Below are 17,308 nucleotides of genomic sequence, written 5' to 3'. Positions count from 1 at the left end.
GGAAGCTACAAACCTGTTGAATGCTCTTATCAAGAGTTTGGACTTAGCTAGGGGCAAGGTTGAACAACATAAAAAGGGGTAACTCACAGGGGTAGGGGATCTTGAACCAAGGTGCAGCTGCCAGTATCCCCTGTCGTGCGTCAGTGCGGGCGTAGTAACCGTACTTGTCTTTCTCCGGTGGGAAAACGTTGGTTACAGTGAAGATGAAACAGATCAGCCATGACACCAGGATGGCCATGATGATCTGAGGGGGAGGGTTAAATATGACCGTCAAATCACAGAAAAACACATACAGTATGTCCCGGTGAGTTACACTGAAGCACACCGTAATAATTGTAGCGGAGTGATAATGATTACTTTATTCAAGTATGGGAGAGTTGTGAGGTCACCAGTTCAACAGTAAAGAGCAGCTTCATAAATAGTTGACATTTGGTGGAATGCTGCTTCAGGGTGCTTTTAAAATGTTATCATTATTTGAAAAACTCAATTTATCCCACATTCTTAAAAGTAAATAGTAACAGAAGAGTGAAACTTTAACTTCTTCGAGATAGGGGGCGCGCTTTTAATTTTTGGATAAAAAACGTTCCTGTTTTAAACAAGATATTTTGTCATGAAAAGATGCTCGACTATGCATGTAATTGACAGCTTTGGAAAGAAAAAACTCTGACGTTTCCAAAACTGCAAAGATATTATCTGTGAGTGCCCCAGAACTAATGCTACAGGCAAAACCAAGATGAAAATTCATACAGGAAATGGTCCAGAGTTTGAATGCCCTGTGTTCCAATGTCTCCTTATATGGCTGTGAATGCGCCAGGAATGAGCCTGCACTTTCTGTCGTTTCCCCAAGGTGTCTGCAGCATTGTGACGTATTTGTAGGCATATATATATATTTTTTTACCTTTATTTTATTAGGCAAGTCAGTTAAGAACAAATTCTTATTTTCAATGACGGCCTAGGAACAGTGGGTTAACTGCCTGTTCAAGGGCAGAACGACAGATTTTGTACCTTGTCAGCTTGGGGATTTGAACTTGCAACCTTTCGGTTACTAGTCCAATGCTCTAACCACTGCCGCCCCAATATTTGTCAATATATGTCTGGTAACAACAATGTTAATGAATTACCGTCATGTGTTTTGAAGGACTCTGTTGCTGTATATGACAAAACTGAAATCCTGAATTGTTTCAATGAGCACTTTGTATCATCTGGTAGGCTGTTTGAGTCAGTGTCCTCTGTCTCTACAACCCTGTGTGGATGAACCAGTGAGAGCTGGTCAAACTTTTAGCTTTTTGCCATTCTCGGTGCAGATGGTACATAAAGCCCTATCATTGGAAGATTGACCATAAGAGACTACATTTACCAGGTGTCCGCCCGGTGTCCGTCGAAATTATTGCGTAATCTCCAGGTCCATGCGCGTTCCATTTTCTTCAGAAGAGAAACCAAACTGCCACGAATGATTTATCGTCAATAGATATGTGAAAAACACCTTGAGGATTGATTCTAAACAACGTTTGCCATGTTTCTGTCGATATTATGGAGTTAATTTGGAAAAGAGTTTGCGTTGTAATGACTTAATTTTCGTTTTTTTTCTTACCCAAACGTGATGAACAAACGGAGCGATTTGTCCTACACAAATAATCTTTTTGGAAAAACTGAACATTTGCTATCTAACTGAGAGTCTCCTCATTGAAAACATCTGAAGTTCTTCAAAGGTAAATGATTTTATTTGAATGCTTTTCTTGTTTTTGTGAAAATGTTGCATGCTGAATGCTAGGCTTAATGCTATCAATACTCTTACACAAATGCTTGTTTAGCTATGGTTCAAAAGCATATTTTGAAAATCTGAGATGACAGTGTTAACAAAAGGCTAAGCTTGAGAGCAAATATATTTATTTAATTTCATTTGCGATTTTCATGAATAGTTAACGTTGCGTTATGGTAATGAGCTTGAGGCTATAAATAGGATCCCGGATACGGGATTGCTCGTCGCAACAGGTTAATGAGACAGGGCGAGAGTGTGATGAAGATGACTTTATTAGAGTGAAGTCACCATTGCAAGCAAAGAATCCTTTCCAGTGTCTACTGTTATATTACAGCAGCAGATATATCATGACATCAAATGACCAGCAGGGGGAGAGAGACACACCATAGGATACAATAATTTCAGATCATATTAAGAGGAATGGGGAGGGAGGAGACAGGGGAGTAGGGCTGGGCGATATGGCCAAAATCTCATATCCCGATACAGCTCATTTTCTGTAAATTGAATGAATAAATAGTTTATATAAAATGACCACATGTAAAGTCCTATTTCTTACTACATGTTGAATTAAAATAAAAAAAATAAAAGGTACTTACTCATTTGATTATTACTAATTTGATTATTTCTCCTTTTATTTAGAACCTTTGTGCAAATGTTCAATTAAGCATGTATCAAAATATAACATTTTAATCTATACAATCTAAAAAAGGTCAATAGAAAACACCTCTTGCAACGTCTGAGTCGAGGGTTTGTTTTGAGCACTCGACTGTACTTTGTTTAGGTCTCATCCGTAGACTCTCTCCGTACGGTTTCACATGATTCTTGCGTAGGTGGTAAAAGCGGTTAGTGGTGTTTGAGCATGTTGTCGGGACCGGCCGGCGGCATATTTTGCAGAGGACTGTTTTCTGGTCAGTGTCAGACTTTTCATACCCAAACCACGTCCATGCGACCGAAAGGCACGAGTGGAAGAACGCAAAGCGTAGTCCAATTGACGAAAAATATTGCCGTAAAGAGTGTGATTTGCGACAACGAAATAAACGATAAGAGCAAAATATGAAACGATAGGAAAAATGTCTATCGTCACACGATATACAGTTGAAGTCAGAACTTTACATACACTTAGGTTGGAGTCATTAAAACTCATTTTTCAACCCCTCCACATATTTATTGTTAACAAACTAAAGCTTTGGCTATTCGGGTTAGGACATCTACTTTGTGCATGATGTCATGGCTTTAGAAGCTTCTGATAGGCTAATTGACATCATTTGAGCCAATTGGAGGTGTACCTGTGGATGAATTTCAAGGCCTACCCTCAAACTCAGTGCCTCTTTGCTTGACATCATGGGAAAATCAAAAGAAATCAGCCAAGACTTCAGAAAAAAAATTGTGGTCCTCCACAAGTCTGGTTCATCCTTGGGATCAATTTCCAAATGCCTGAAGGTACCATGTTCATCTGTACAAACAATAGTACGCAAGTATAAAACCCATGGGACAATGCAGCCGTCATACCACTCAGGAAGGAGACGCGTTCTGTCTCCTAGAGATGAACGTACTTTGGTGCAAAAAGTGTAAATCAATCCCAGAACAGCAAAGGACCTTGTGAAGATGCTGGAGGAAACAGGTACAAAAGTATCTATATCCACAGTAAAAATGAGTCCTATATCGACAAACTGAAAGGCTGCTCAGCAAGGAAGCCACTGCTACAAAACCGCCATAAAAAAGCCAGACTTCAGTCTGCAACTGCACATGGGGACAAAGATCGTACTTTTTGGAGAAATGTCCTATTTCTGTTTCATCAGACCAGAGAACTGTTTGGCCATAATGACCATTGTTATGTTTGGAGGAAAACAGGGGGAGGCTTGCAAGCCGAAGAACACCATCCCAACCGTGAAGCACGGGGGCGGCAGCATCATGTTGTGGGGGTGTTTTGCTGCAGGAGGGACTGGTGCACTTCACAAAATAGATGGAATCATGAGGGCGGAAAATTATGTGGATATATTGACAACATCTCAAAACATCAGTCAGGAAGTTAAAGCTTGGTCACAAAATGTGTCTTCCAAATGGGCAATGACCCCCAAGCATACGTCAAAAGTTGTGGCAAAATGGCTTAAGCACAACAAAGTCAAGGTATCACAAAGCCCTGACCTCATACCTATAGAAAAGTTGTGGGCAGAACAGAAAAAGTGTGTGCGAGCAAGGAGGCCTACACACCTGACTCAGTTACACCAGCTCTGTCAGGAGGAATGGGCCAAAATTCACCCAATTTATTGAGGGAAGCTTGTGGAAGGCTACCCGAAACGTTTGACCCAAGTTTAAATTGTTTAAGGCAATGCTACCAAATACTAATTGAGTGTATGTAAACTTCTGACCCACTGGGAATATGATGAAAGAAATAAAAGCTGAAATAAAAATCATTATTATTCTGACATTCAACATTCTTAAAATAAAGTGGTGCGCCTAACTGACCTAAGACAGGGAATTTTTACTAGGATTAAATGTCAGGAATCGTAAAAAACTGAGTTTATATGCATTTGGCTAAGCCTTCAACTGTATATATATATATCTCATCATATCGCCCAGCCCTACAGGGGAGGTGAATAATATTAGAAAGCAGGACTCAACAAGTAATGGGAAGATGGAGGAGTGTGTGCCCATTGATCTGACCTCACTTGATCCGTGACAGATCAGATCGAAGAGCACACTGTTCCAGGAGAAGTGATGTGTGTGTGTGTTTGTGCGCCCCTGCTAGTGAATTTCTCAATTGTTCTGTGGGCATCTGTGTGTGTGTGTGTGTGTGTGTGTGTGTGTGTGTGTGTGTGTGTGTGTGTGTGTGCGCGCGAGGGTACTCACAGGGAACATCTTGAAGAGCTGTAATCTATAAGAGGTCCATCCTTTCTTAGCCTTGTAGATGGGCAGAGGAAGCTGTACGTTCCTTGCATACTGAGAGAACAACAACACCAGGAATATAGTCCTACAGACAGACACAGAGAGTGAGAGACAGAGAGAGAGAGAGAGAGAGAGAGAGAGAGAGAGAGAGAGAGAGAGAGAGCTCACAAGTAAGAAATACAGCAGCCAAGAGTCTGTAGAACGGTTAAACATTTGTAAAAAGAAGCAATAACCCTCCTATAGACTGCCATAAAGACATCTGCATCCAAAGGTTTCATTCTCAAAAAGGGACACAATAAAATCAAATCAAATCAATCAACAACTCAATGAAGTTAAAGATGCTTCACTTTTTCCAAATTTTATTTTATTTCCCCTCAATCTACACACACGACCCCATAATGACTAAGCAAAAAAACTGTTTTTATTTTATTAACATTTTTGCTAATTGATAAAAGAAAATGTATAAACTGAAATATTACGTTTACATAAGTATTCAGACCCTTTACTCAGTACTTTGTTGAAGCACCTTTGACAGCGATTACAGCCTAGAGTCTTCTTGAGTTTGACTCTACATGCCTGGCACATCTGTATTTGGGGAGTTTCTCCCAGTCTTCTCTGCAGATCCTCTCAAGCTCTGTCAGGTTGGAAGGGGAGCGTTGCTACACAGCTATTTTCAGGTCTCTCCAGAGACGTTTGATCGGGTTCAAGTCCGGGCTCTGGCTGGGCCACTCAAGGACATTGAGACTTGTCCCGAAGACGCTCCTGCGATGGCTTGGCTGTGTGCTTAGGGTCGTTGTCCTGTTGGAAGGTGAACCTTCGCCCCAGTCTGAGCTCCTGAGCGCTCTGGAGTAGATTTTCACCAAGGATATTTTTGTACTACATCTTTCCCTTGATCCTGACTAGTCTCCCAGTCCCTGCCGCTAAAAAACATCCCCAGGGCATGATGCTGCCACCACCATGTTTCACCAGGTTTCCTCCAGATGTGATGCTTGGCATTCAGGCCATATATTTACATTTTGGTTTCATCAAATCAGAAAATCTTGTTTCTCATGGTCAGAGTCCTTTAGGTGACTTTTGGCAAACTCCAAGCGGGCCATCATGTACCTTTTACTGAGGAGTGGCTTGCGTCTGGCCACTCTACCACATAAAAAGGCATGATTGGTAGAGTGCTGCAGGGCTGGTTGTCCTTCTGGAAGGTTCTCCCATCTCCAGAGGAATTCTGGAGCTCTGTCAGAGTGACCATCGGGTTCTTGGTCACTTCCCTGACCAAGGCCCTTCTCCCCTGACTGCTCAGTTTGGCCGAACGGCCAGCTCAAGGAAGAGTATTGGTGGTTCCAAACTTCTTCAATTTAAGAATGATGGAGGCCACTGTGATCTTGGGGACCTTCAATGCTGCAGAAATGTTTTGGCAGCCTTCCCCATATCTGTGCCGCGACACTGTCTTGGCGCTCTACAGACAATTCCCTCTTGGCTTTTGCTCTGTCAACAGTGGTACCTTTCCAAATCATGTCCAATCAACTGAATTTACCACCGGTGGACTCTAATCAAGTTGAAAAACATCTAAAGGACGATCAATGGAAACATGATGCACCTGAGCTCAATTTCAAATGTCATAGCAAATGGTCTGAATACTTATGCACATAAGGTATTATTTCTAAAAAATTATACATTTGCCAAAATTTCAAAAAACTTGTTTTCGCTTTGTTATTATGCCATTGTGTGTGGACTGATGAAAAACAAATATTGAATACATTTTAGAATAAGGCTGTAACGCAACTACATTTGGAAAAAGGGAAGGGGTCTGAATACTTCAAATTAACTGTATGTGATGCTATGCTGTTTGAGATGAGTTGCAAGACTAATTTCCCAAAATATAAAATAAATGAATGAATAACTGAACGTAAGACAGAAACAGTTACCAGCAGACACAGCTCTGCTGAACCTCCTGACTCAGAGCTCTCTGTCTGGAGTAGCACTGTGTTCCCACCTCGATTCTGCAGGGCAGCTGTGTCAACTGGGAATGGTTTCTGATTGGCTGTGTAATGGGCAGTTACGGTAATTGATTGGTTAAGGATGGCTCTGGGGGCGGGAATCAGTCTACTAGTATAACATAAGATAGAGAAGATAGCATTTTATTGTCGGGATTTGACAGAAATGTGCCTTGTATCACAAGACAACAGACAGTATAGTAAACTTAGAGGGCTGGGAACTATACAGGGGACTAATCAGTCAGGAAAGCCTAGAACCAGTGTACTACTCACAGCATGGCGATGCCCCAGTGTTTCCCTGCTCTCTCCCCTGCAGCCTGGAAGCCAGAAAGGCCGATGAGGGCCACAGTTGGGGTGATGGTCAGAGGGCCGATGTATTTCAACAGGAGTCCTGGAAGCCCCAGGAAGCCGATACACACCTCTATCAGAGACGACACAATGATAGCCCCCTGGATCTGTGGTGGTGGTGTTGGGGGCGCAAAGAGGGAGAGAATAGTACAATTTGTAATGTAATTTCATAATAAAGTACTTTATGTGCCAAAGTCCCTAATTAAATGTATATACGCAGTTATCATTACCATTTAGAGAAGTGATCATAGAGAGGAAGTTATCTTTATTTTTCCTTTATAAGAGCAATCGCAACACCTGGAACTAGTCTGTAAAATGAATGACTGTTTAATGAAATTACTACTCCCCCTCAAGCCTATCAATGTCCATGTCTCTAATTCTATTCATCTTGACATCGTCATTAAGTTATCCCCACACACACACACGTCAAAACAGGGTTACCAAACCCACTTACACAAGCCTTATAAAAGGTTCATGGGAGTTAACCGCCTCTGTCATACTCTCTGCGCGCGCGCACACACACACGCACACACACACACACACACACACACACACACACACACACACACACACACACACAACAAAGGCTGAGTCACAGCAACAGGCCTCAACAAGCATCATCAATTAGAACTCCTTCTACTCTACGTTTTAGTAGACCTCTCTCTGTACACTAATGCAAGGTAATGGTTTGGGTACTTTTAAAATATCTCCCATGTCACCCCCTCCATCTCTCATTTCAGTGCTCCTCCCCCTCTCACCTCTCGTATTCGGGGATGCCAGATGTGTTCAGTGTTGAACAGCTCGGTTTCGTTGAACATGGGTGGAACCACTGAGGGACAGAAATAATGGAGAAAGATAGAGGAAAAGAAAACAGAGAAATAGAAAGAAGAGAGAAGGATGATTAAACACATTTATCGAGTGTGCAAAGTTGTCATCAAGGCAAAGGATGGCTACTTTGAAGAATCTCAAATCAAATATATTTAGATTTATTTAACACTATTGGTTACTACCCGATTCCATACACAGTGGGGCAAAAAAGTATTTAGTCAGCCACCAATTGTGCAAGTTCTCCCACTTAAAAAGATGAGGCCTGTAATTTTCATCATAGCTACACTTCAACTATGACAAACAAAATGAGAAAAAAAAATCCAGAAAATCACATTGTAGGATTTTTAATGAATTTATTTGCAAATTATGGTGGAAAATAAGTATTTGGTCAATAAAAAGTTTCTCAATAATTTGTTATATACCCTTTGTTGGCAATGACAGAGGTCAAACGTTTTCTGTAAATCTTCACAAGGTTTTCACACACTGTTGCTGGTATTTTGACCCATTCCTCAATGCAGATCTCCTCTAGAGCAGTGATGTTTTGGGGCTGTTGCTGGGCAACATGGACTTTCAACTCTCTCCAAAGATTTTCTATGGGGTTGAGATCTGGAGACTGGCTAGGCCACTCCAGGACATTGAAATGCTTCTTACGAAGCCACTCCTTCGTTGCCCGGGCGGTGTGTTTGGGATCATTGTCATGCTGAAAGACCCAGCCACGTTTCATCTTCAATGCCCTTGCTGATGGAAGGTTTTCACTCAAAATCTCACGATACATGGCCCCATTCATTCTTTCCTTTACACGGATCAGTCGTCCTGGTCCCTTTGCAGAAAAACAACCCCAAAGCATGATGTTTCCATCCCCATGCTTCACAGTAGGTATGGTGTTCTTTGGATGCAACTCAGCATTCTTTGTCCTCCAAACACGACGAGTTGAGTTTACCAAAAAGTTCTTTTTTTGTTTCATCTGACCATATGACATTCTCCCAATCTTCTTCTGGATCATCCAAATGCTCTCTAGCCAACTTCAGACGGGCCTGGACATGTGTCCCCCTGCTTAAGCCAGTACGTCTGGCACTGCAGGATTTGAGTCCCTGGCGGCGTAGTGTGTTACTGATGGTAGGCTTTGTTACTTTGGTCCCAGCTCTCTGCAGGTCATTCACTAGGTCCCCCTGTGTGGTTCTGGGATTTTTGCTCACCGTTCTTGTGATCATTTTGACCCCACGGGGTGAGATCTTGCGTGGAGCCCCAGATCGAGGGAGATTATCAGTGGTCTTGTATGTCTTCCATTTCCTAATAATTGCTCCCACAGTTGATTTCTTCAAACCAAGCTGCTTACCTATTGCAGATTCAGTCTTCCCAGCCTGGTGCAGGTCTACAATTTTGTTTCTGGTGTCCTTTGACAGCTCTTTGGTCTTGGCCATAGTGGAGTTTGGAGTGTGACTGTTTGAGGTTGTGGACATGTGTCTTTTATACTGATAAGTTCAAAACAGGTGCCATTAATACAGGTAACGAGTGGAGGACAGAGGAGCCTCTTAAAGAAGAAGTTACAGGTCTGTGAGAGACAGAAATCTTGCTTGTTTGTAGGTGACCAAATACTTATTTTCCACCATAATTTGCAAATAAATTCATTAAAAATCCTACAATGAAATTTTCTGGATTTTTTTTCCTCATTTTGTCTGTCATAGTTGAAGTGTACCTATGCTGAAAATTACAGGCCTCTCATCTTTTTAAGTGGGAGAACTTGCACAATTGGTGGTTGACTAAATACTTTTTTGCCCCACTGTATGTGTTATTTCATAGTTTTGATGTCTACGCTATTATTCTACACAATGTTCTAAAAGAGTAAAAATAAAGAAAAACCCAGGAATGAGTAGGTGTGTCCAAACTTTTGACTGGTACTGTATACTAAATAATATATGTCAAATTAGCTTTCATTTAGAATGGACCATTACCATGCACCTGTCTCGATGTTATCTCTGCACTTAAATAGCGAATGGAGGATGCTTTTCCTGTGGTCCATTTTCATGCCAGCCAGGTAGGCTATACTCCTGTTGTAAAGGTAATTAATGTGCTTAATATTTGCTTAATATTAGGAAAGTTGAGAAATATGGGATCCTCCCCTTTTTAAGAGGCCATCACTCTGTTTTCTCACAATTGCAAAGCCTATATAAATGTTGCACAACATGAGCTTATAGGGTCTCGAAGTGTTCGATTAGATTTTTGATTATATTTGCAAACAGCTGGAGGCAGGGCTTTCTCCTTTAGAGCTCCATATTTATGGAATGGTCTGCCTACCCACGTGAGAGACGCAGACTCGGTCTCAACCTTTTAGTCTTTATTGAAGACTCATCTCTTCAGTAGGTCCTATGATTGAGTGTCGTCTGGCCCAGGAGTGTGAAGGTGAATGGAAAGGCACTGGAGCAACGAACCACCCTTGCTGACTCTGCGTGGCCGGTTCCCCTCTCTCCACTGGGATTCTCTGCCTCTAACCCTATTACAGGGGCTGAGTCACTGGCTTACTGGTGCTCTTCCATGCCGTCCCTAAGAGGGGTGCGTCACTTGAGTGGGTTGAGTCACTGATGTGATCTTCCCGTCTGTGTTGGCAACCACCCATTGGGTTGTGCCGTTGCAGAGATCTTTGTGGGCTATACTCAGCCTTGTCTCAGGATGGTAAGTTGGTGGTTGAATCAAATCAAATTTATTTATATAGCCCTTCGTACATCAGCTGATATCTCAAAGTGCTGTACAGAAACCCAGCCTAAAACCCCAAACAGCAAGCAATGCAGGTGTAGAAGCAGTGTAGAAGATATCCCTCTAGTGGCCCTGTCCGGGGGTATCGTCGGATGGGGCCACAGTGTCTCCCGACCCCTCCTGTCTCAGCCTCCAGTATTTATGCGTCAGGGGGCTAGGGTCAGTCTAATATCTGGAGTATTTCTCCTGTCTTATCCGGTGTCCTGTGTGAATTTAAGTATGCCCTCTCTAATTCTCTTTCTTTCTCCCTTTCGGAGGACCTGAGCCCTAGGACCAGGCCTCATGACTACCTGGCCTGATGACTCCTTGCTGTCCCCAGTCCACCTGGCCGTGCTGCTGCTCCAGTTTCAACTGTTCTGCCTACGGCTATGGAACCCTGACCTGTTCACCGGACATGCTACCTGTCCCAGACCTGCTGTTTTCAACTCGCAGCAGGAGCGGTAGAGATACTCTGAATGATCGGCAATGAAAAGCCAACTGACATTTACTCCTGAGGTGCTGACCTGTTGCACCCTCGACAACCAATGCAATTATTTTTATTTGACCCTGCTGGTCATCTATGAACATTTGAACATCTTGGCCATGTTCTGTTATAATCTCCACCCGGCACAGCCAGAAGAGGACTGGCCACCCCTCAGCCTGGTTCCTCTCTATGTTTCTTCCTAGGTTTTGGCCTTTCTAGGGAGTTTTTCCTAGCCACCATGCTTCTACACCTGCATTGCTTGCTGTTCAGGGTTTTAGGCTGGGTTTCTGTACAGCACTTTGAGATATCAGTTTATGGTAAAAGGGATTTATAAATCAATTTGATGATTTGCATTTATGTCAGGAGTTGCATTGATGTCAAGAGAGGGACAATGGAGTGCTGAGTACCCAGCAGTTAGCAAGTTTGGTAGGCTACTAATGACCATCAACAGCATCAGAGCTTGGAGAAGCCTAATTACCAGGACTAAATGGTCACGTGGAATTTGACTGACTTCAAGACCGCCGGTGTGGCGGTAATATGGTCACCACAACCCTAGTCACACCAGATAAGGACTGTTTTTTGTTGTTGTTCAGGCATCTTTGACAGATGCATATTTGTTTTCCCAGTCATGTGAAATCCATAAATAAGGGATTATACATTTATTTAAATTGATTGACTTATATGAACTGTAACAAAATATTTGATATTGTTGCATGTAGCGTTTAAATATATTTTTTCAGTATATGTTTAACGAAATCTAAACCACCGACAAGTGAAATACAAGGTTTTTCCAAAACACTGACATTAACACACCTTGCCACCAAACCTGGAGGCCTAATCTGATGTCAACCTGAGAAACTCATCTGATGCCAGCTGAGGTTCCAGTCAGCTCTACTGATGCCAGCTCACGTGAGCAGGAGAGTGAGAACAGGTCATAGTGAAGGTATTTGTGGTGTGTGTACTCACCGGTGTATGCAATTGTGTGTGTGTTTACCTGTAGCGTTGCACTTCCACTTGTCTAGTGACAGGATTGCTCTGGCGGGAGCCAGGAAGGCAAATGCACTTGCCTGGAACAGAGGAAGCCTGGAACAACACAGCACAATTACTCTATTAGCAAGAATACACACATGCACACATTCTTCCAATACACTCTACCTCACTGCTCAGTAGGGAACTTTTCACTCCACTCACATTGTACATATTGTTACTTGACATAGTATATTCTGTTTCTCTTCTGTATATCACGTCCACACATGTAAAATCGCTTATCTATCACTAAGTCGATCCAGTCAGTTGATGGAAACATTGCTAGTGTTAGTCAGTGGTAAAGTCAGTCATCATAGCATGATGGTTATGTGATGATTATGCCAGTGTTATGTGGCCTTTAAAGCTGTGGGTTCCAGTGGTGCAAGCAACCATTCTCCTGTTTGTCCTCTAGATGTCACTAGTGAACACTGAGCAGCAGGGTCTACCCTGGTTTGGCAACAGTAACAGCATGGACACTGACAGAGCTGCGCCGTTTGAGCGGAGCAGGTGCTGGCTGATAATTGGCATTGATTTGAATGCTGGTCAGTGTGCAGTGACACACCATCATTAACTCTGATGACCAACCAGATTAAATCGATCAATGTGTACTGCAGCGGACCCAGGTCACTGGTGTAAAAGGCTAACACCCTACGCATCGCACCAATGGGGTTAACCCACTTGGTGTGAATTGAAACATGGCTCCTATAGCAAGGATCACTACACTGCCCCGTTCAAACGGGAAACCACATCCCAGCGTCACTGACGTGTGTGTGTGTGGGGGGTGAGAGACAGAGAGATCATGACAAATACACAGATGCCAAATTTACCCAGCAGCACTCATCTACCGCAGACGGTCACATGTTGCCCGCAGGTGGGACCAGCTGTGCACACAATGACACGTAAACACACAAAATCACCTTTCCTAGAGTGTTTGTGATCTGACCTCACTTAGCACCATGACTCAAACACAGCCACTAGCACTCCTCTCCATTCCTCTTTCCATCCATTCATCTTCCTCTATACATCCCTTCACCCTCTCTCCCTCAGCCCACAAACTTCTACCTCTCATCCAGCTCTCCAGCCCTCTACCTCATCCATCTCTCCCTGATTTCCAGCCCTCTACCATAGTGCTCATTGCTTCCCTCCCTCCACTCCCACCTTATCCATGTTGCCAGGGTGACACAGATAGCTGTGATTTGTGACACAAAGATGACGGTCATTAGTGAAAAGATGGACATCATAGTGACTTTGGATGAGTTGGCAAGCAGCCGCTGTGTGAGTGTGTTGTCAGCGAGACATGATGGAGCAGAGAACAGATATCTCACTAACAATCTCTCAAATTCTTCTTTGAGTTCACAGTTCTAAGGTTTACTACAGGGCACACAGAAAAACAACAACTGTGACTGGTGCATGATCTTACCATCTGTGTGAGTGCTATGTAGAGGCTAGTCCTCTGTGCGTGAGACAGTGCTGTGCATGCTTCTCTGTGTGACCAGTCCTAATTGCAGGACTAAAGACAGGAGAATTGGCCACAGCTAAAATTACATCGACCCATTTTTCACAGTAGTCCTATGTGGCAGAATGCCTGGTTTCTCCCTGAGCGGAATGTGTGTGCGCCAGGCAAACACAGATCCGCCATACCGCTGGTCTGGATGTGTACGCGTGTGGGTGAGTGAGTGTGGGTGTTTGTCTGCAGTTCTTTTCAAGGCTGTACCTGACTGTTAGACAAAACACTAATGGCTAAAAAGTAAAAATACTGCTTCGTTCTCTCCTTTCAGAAAGAAATCACTCAAGGCCATGAGACTAGGAGAGTACTTTCTGTGTGCGTGTGTGTGTGCAGTGATTTCCCGTCAATGCTGCTGTATCCGGGCCATGAGACAGACAGGCAGACTGCACAAACACAATTACAAACAACAGACAGACTACAATGACGTGGCATGGCATCAAGCATCACATTAGGTAGCAATAATAACCATGGCAACAAATATGAAACCTGGCTGTGGCATTTCTAAAGGATATCATATTTCTAGAGAGGGATAGAGGGGGAGAAAATGTGGGCAAGAGGAGTGAGGGAAAGAGGGAGAGAACAGAAGGGCATCTCAAGTCACACTAACTCACTGAGTAAAATGTTCATCTCTAACCACAATGAGAGCGAGAAAGACATTAAAGAAGAAAAAAAATAACAATGAAAGAATGAAAATTAGAGAGAAGGAAAGAGTTTCCTGTAGAGAGAGGTAAAACTTATGGCTTTATCAAGGCTTGGTTCAGCACCTAGACCCAGTTGATTCTGCCTGCCACCTGGGGGATGGGGTATATGAGTGTAGCATAGTGAATAATTATGCTCCTAGCACCAACATTCCTACCCTATTTCATAACACACTCCTTAACCACACCGTGTAGAATGTGAAGCAATGGAGGTCTGTGAGGAAGTGTGTTCTGGGTCATAGTCCCACTAAGCCCAAACCAGATGGGATGGCGTGTCGCTGCAGAATGCTGTGATAGCCATACTGGTTAAGTGTGCCTTGAATTCTAAACAAATCACAGCAAAGCACCCCCACACCACCACCTCCATGCTTTGTGGTGGGAACCACACACGTGGAGGTCATTCGTTCACCTACTCTAAGTCTCACAAAGACATGGCAGTTGGAACCAAAAATCTCAACCATGAAGGCCTGAATCACACAGTTTCCTCTGAACAGTTGATGTTGAGATGTGTCTCGTTACTTGAACTCTGTGAAGCATATATTTGGGCTGCAATCTGTCCAGTTAACTCTAAATTAATTTATCCTCTGCAGCAGAGGTAACTCTGGGTCTTCCGTTCCTGCGGTGGTACTCAAGAGTCAGTATCATCATAGTGCTTGATGGTTTTTGCAACTGCATTTGAAGAAACATTCAAAGTTTTTGAAATTTTCCAGATTGACTGACCTTCATGTCTTAAAGTAATGATGGACTGTCGTTTCTCTTTGCTTATTTGAGCTGTTCTTGCCATAATATGGACTTGGTATTTTACCAATTAGGGCTATCTTCTGTATACCACCCCTACCATGTCACAACACAACAGGTGTGCCTTGTTAAACGAACTTAAGGCACACCTGTTAATTGACATGCATTCCAGGTGACTACCTCAAAGCTGGCTGAGAGAATGCCAAGAGTGTGCAAAGCTGTCATTAAGGCAAAGGGTGGCAATTTGAAGAATCTCAAATATATTTTGATTTGTTTAACACTTTGTTGGTTACTACATGATTCCATATGTGTTATTTCATAATGTTGTCTTCACTATTATTCTACAATGTAGAAAATAGTAAAAAAAGAAAGAAAAACCCTTGAATGAGTAAGTTGTCCAAACTTTTGACTGGTACTGTATCTGTGTGTATATATGAATGTACAGTTGAAGTCAGAGGTTTACATACACCTTAGCCAAATACATTTAAACTCAGTTTCACAATTCCTGACATTTAATCCTAATAAAAATTCCCTGTCTTAGGTCAGTTAGGATCACCACTTTATTTTAAGAATGTGAAATGTCAGAACAATAGTAGAGATAATTATTTATTTCATCACATTCCCAGTGGGTCAGAAGTTTACATGCATTCAATTAGTATTGGTAGCGTTGCCTTTAAATTGTTTAACTTGGGTCAAAGTTTCTGGTAGCCTTCCACAAGCTTCCCACAAAGTTGGGTGAATTTTGGCCCCATTCCTCCTGACAGAGCTGGTGTAACCGAGTCAGGTTTGTCGGCCTCCTTGCTCGCACACGCTTTTTCAGCTCTGCTCACAAATTTTCAATAGGATTGAGGTCACGGCTTTGTGATGGCCACTCCAATACCTTGACTTTGTTGTCCTTAAGCCATTTTGCCAAAACTTTGGAATTATGCTTGGGGTCATTGTCCATTTGGAAGACCCATTTGCGACCAAGTTTTAACTTCCTGACTGATGTCTTGAGATGTCGCTTCAATATATCAACATAATTTTCCTACCTCATGATGCCATCTATTTTGTGAAGTGCACCAGTCCCTCCTGCAGCAAAAGCACCCCCACAACATGCTGCTACCCCCGTGCTTCACGATTGGGATGGTGTTCAGCGTGCAAGCCTCCCCCTTTTTCCTCCAAACATAACGATGGTAATTTCTCTATAAATTACGATCTTTGTCCCCATGTGCAGTTGCAGACCGTAGTCTGGCTTTTTTATGGCGTTTGTGGAGCAGTGGCTTCTTCCTTAATGAGCAGCCTTTCAGGTTATGTTGATATAGGACTCGTTTTACTGTAGATATAGATACTTTTGTACCAGTTTCCTCCAGCATCTTCACAAGGTCCTTTGCTGTTTGTTCTGGGATTGATTTGCACTTTTTGCACCTAAGTACGTTCATCTCTAGGAGACAGAACGCGCCTCCTTCCTGAGCGGTATGACGCTGCATGGTCCCATGAGGTTTATACTTGCGTACTATTGTTTGTACAGATGAACATGGTACCTTCAGGCATTTGGAAATTGCTCCCAAGGATGAACCAGACTTGTGGAGGTCTACCAGGTCTTGGCTGATTTCTTTTGATTTTCCCATGATGTCAAGCAAAGAGGCACTGAGTTTAAAGGTAGGCCTTGAAATACATCCATAGGTACATCTCCAAATTGACTCAAATTATGTCAATTAGCCTATCAGAAGCTTCTAAAGCCATGACATTGTTTCTGGAATTTTCCAAGCTGTTTAAAGGCACAGTCAACTTTGTGTGTGTGTGTATGTAAACTTCTAACCCACTGGAAATGTGATACAGTGAATTATACATTAAATAATCTGTCTGTAAACAATTGTTGGAAAAATTGTTGCACAAAGTAGATGTCCTAACCGACTTGCCAAAACTATAATTTGTTAACAAGAAATTTGTGGAGTGGTTGAAAAACAAGTTAATGACTCCAACCTAAGTGTATGTATACTTCTGACTTCAACTATATGCATGTATGCATGCATGCAGGTATGTATGTGTGTGTACCTGCAGCCCAGTGTAGTCTGTAGCAGGGTGGTAATTCCCACACAGAAGAAGATAGTTCCTATGAGCTGACTGGTAGCCCACTGGTCAAACCCTACACACATGGCTTCAGCTAGCAGGAACGGCACCGCGATGGTACCACTGAAACACGTCAGGTAGTGCTGGAGAGAGAGGTGAGAGAGGGTTAGAATGAGATGTGTGTGGCACTGTGTGTGATGGCATTTTACAGTGTGTATGTGTTTATGTTAATAGACAGGACTGTTGTGTAAATATTGACTGAGT

General features: G+C 42.7%; 1 protein-coding gene across 4 annotated transcripts in view; it reads right to left on the bottom strand.

Moving 5' to 3' along the window:
• Positions 1 to 17,308, bottom strand: part of slc23a2 (solute carrier family 23 member 2) — a 75,525-nt gene that overhangs the window by 8,753 nt on the left and 49,464 nt on the right. For all 4 annotated transcript variants that reach the window (XM_042331459.1, XM_042331460.1, XM_042331461.1 and 1 more), the window contains exons 5-10: positions 17,030 to 17,187; positions 12,018 to 12,106; positions 7,740 to 7,810; positions 6,907 to 7,088; positions 4,610 to 4,730; positions 88 to 244 (exon numbers count right to left, since the gene is read on the bottom strand). In XM_042331459.1, the coding sequence (XP_042187393.1) occupies positions 88 to 244; positions 4,610 to 4,730; positions 6,907 to 7,088; positions 7,740 to 7,810; positions 12,018 to 12,106; positions 17,030 to 17,187 (778 nt within the window). The remainder of the gene's footprint in view (positions 1 to 87; positions 245 to 4,609; positions 4,731 to 6,906; positions 7,089 to 7,739; positions 7,811 to 12,017; positions 12,107 to 17,029; positions 17,188 to 17,308) is intronic.

The sequence above is a fragment of the Oncorhynchus tshawytscha genome, linkage group LG12 (assembly GCF_018296145.1).
Source record: "Oncorhynchus tshawytscha isolate Ot180627B linkage group LG12, Otsh_v2.0, whole genome shotgun sequence".
Lineage (NCBI taxonomy): Eukaryota > Metazoa > Chordata > Actinopteri > Salmoniformes > Salmonidae > Oncorhynchus > Oncorhynchus tshawytscha.
Note: the sequence above shows the minus strand (reverse complement) of the source record. Positions and strands in the feature narration are given on the sequence as shown.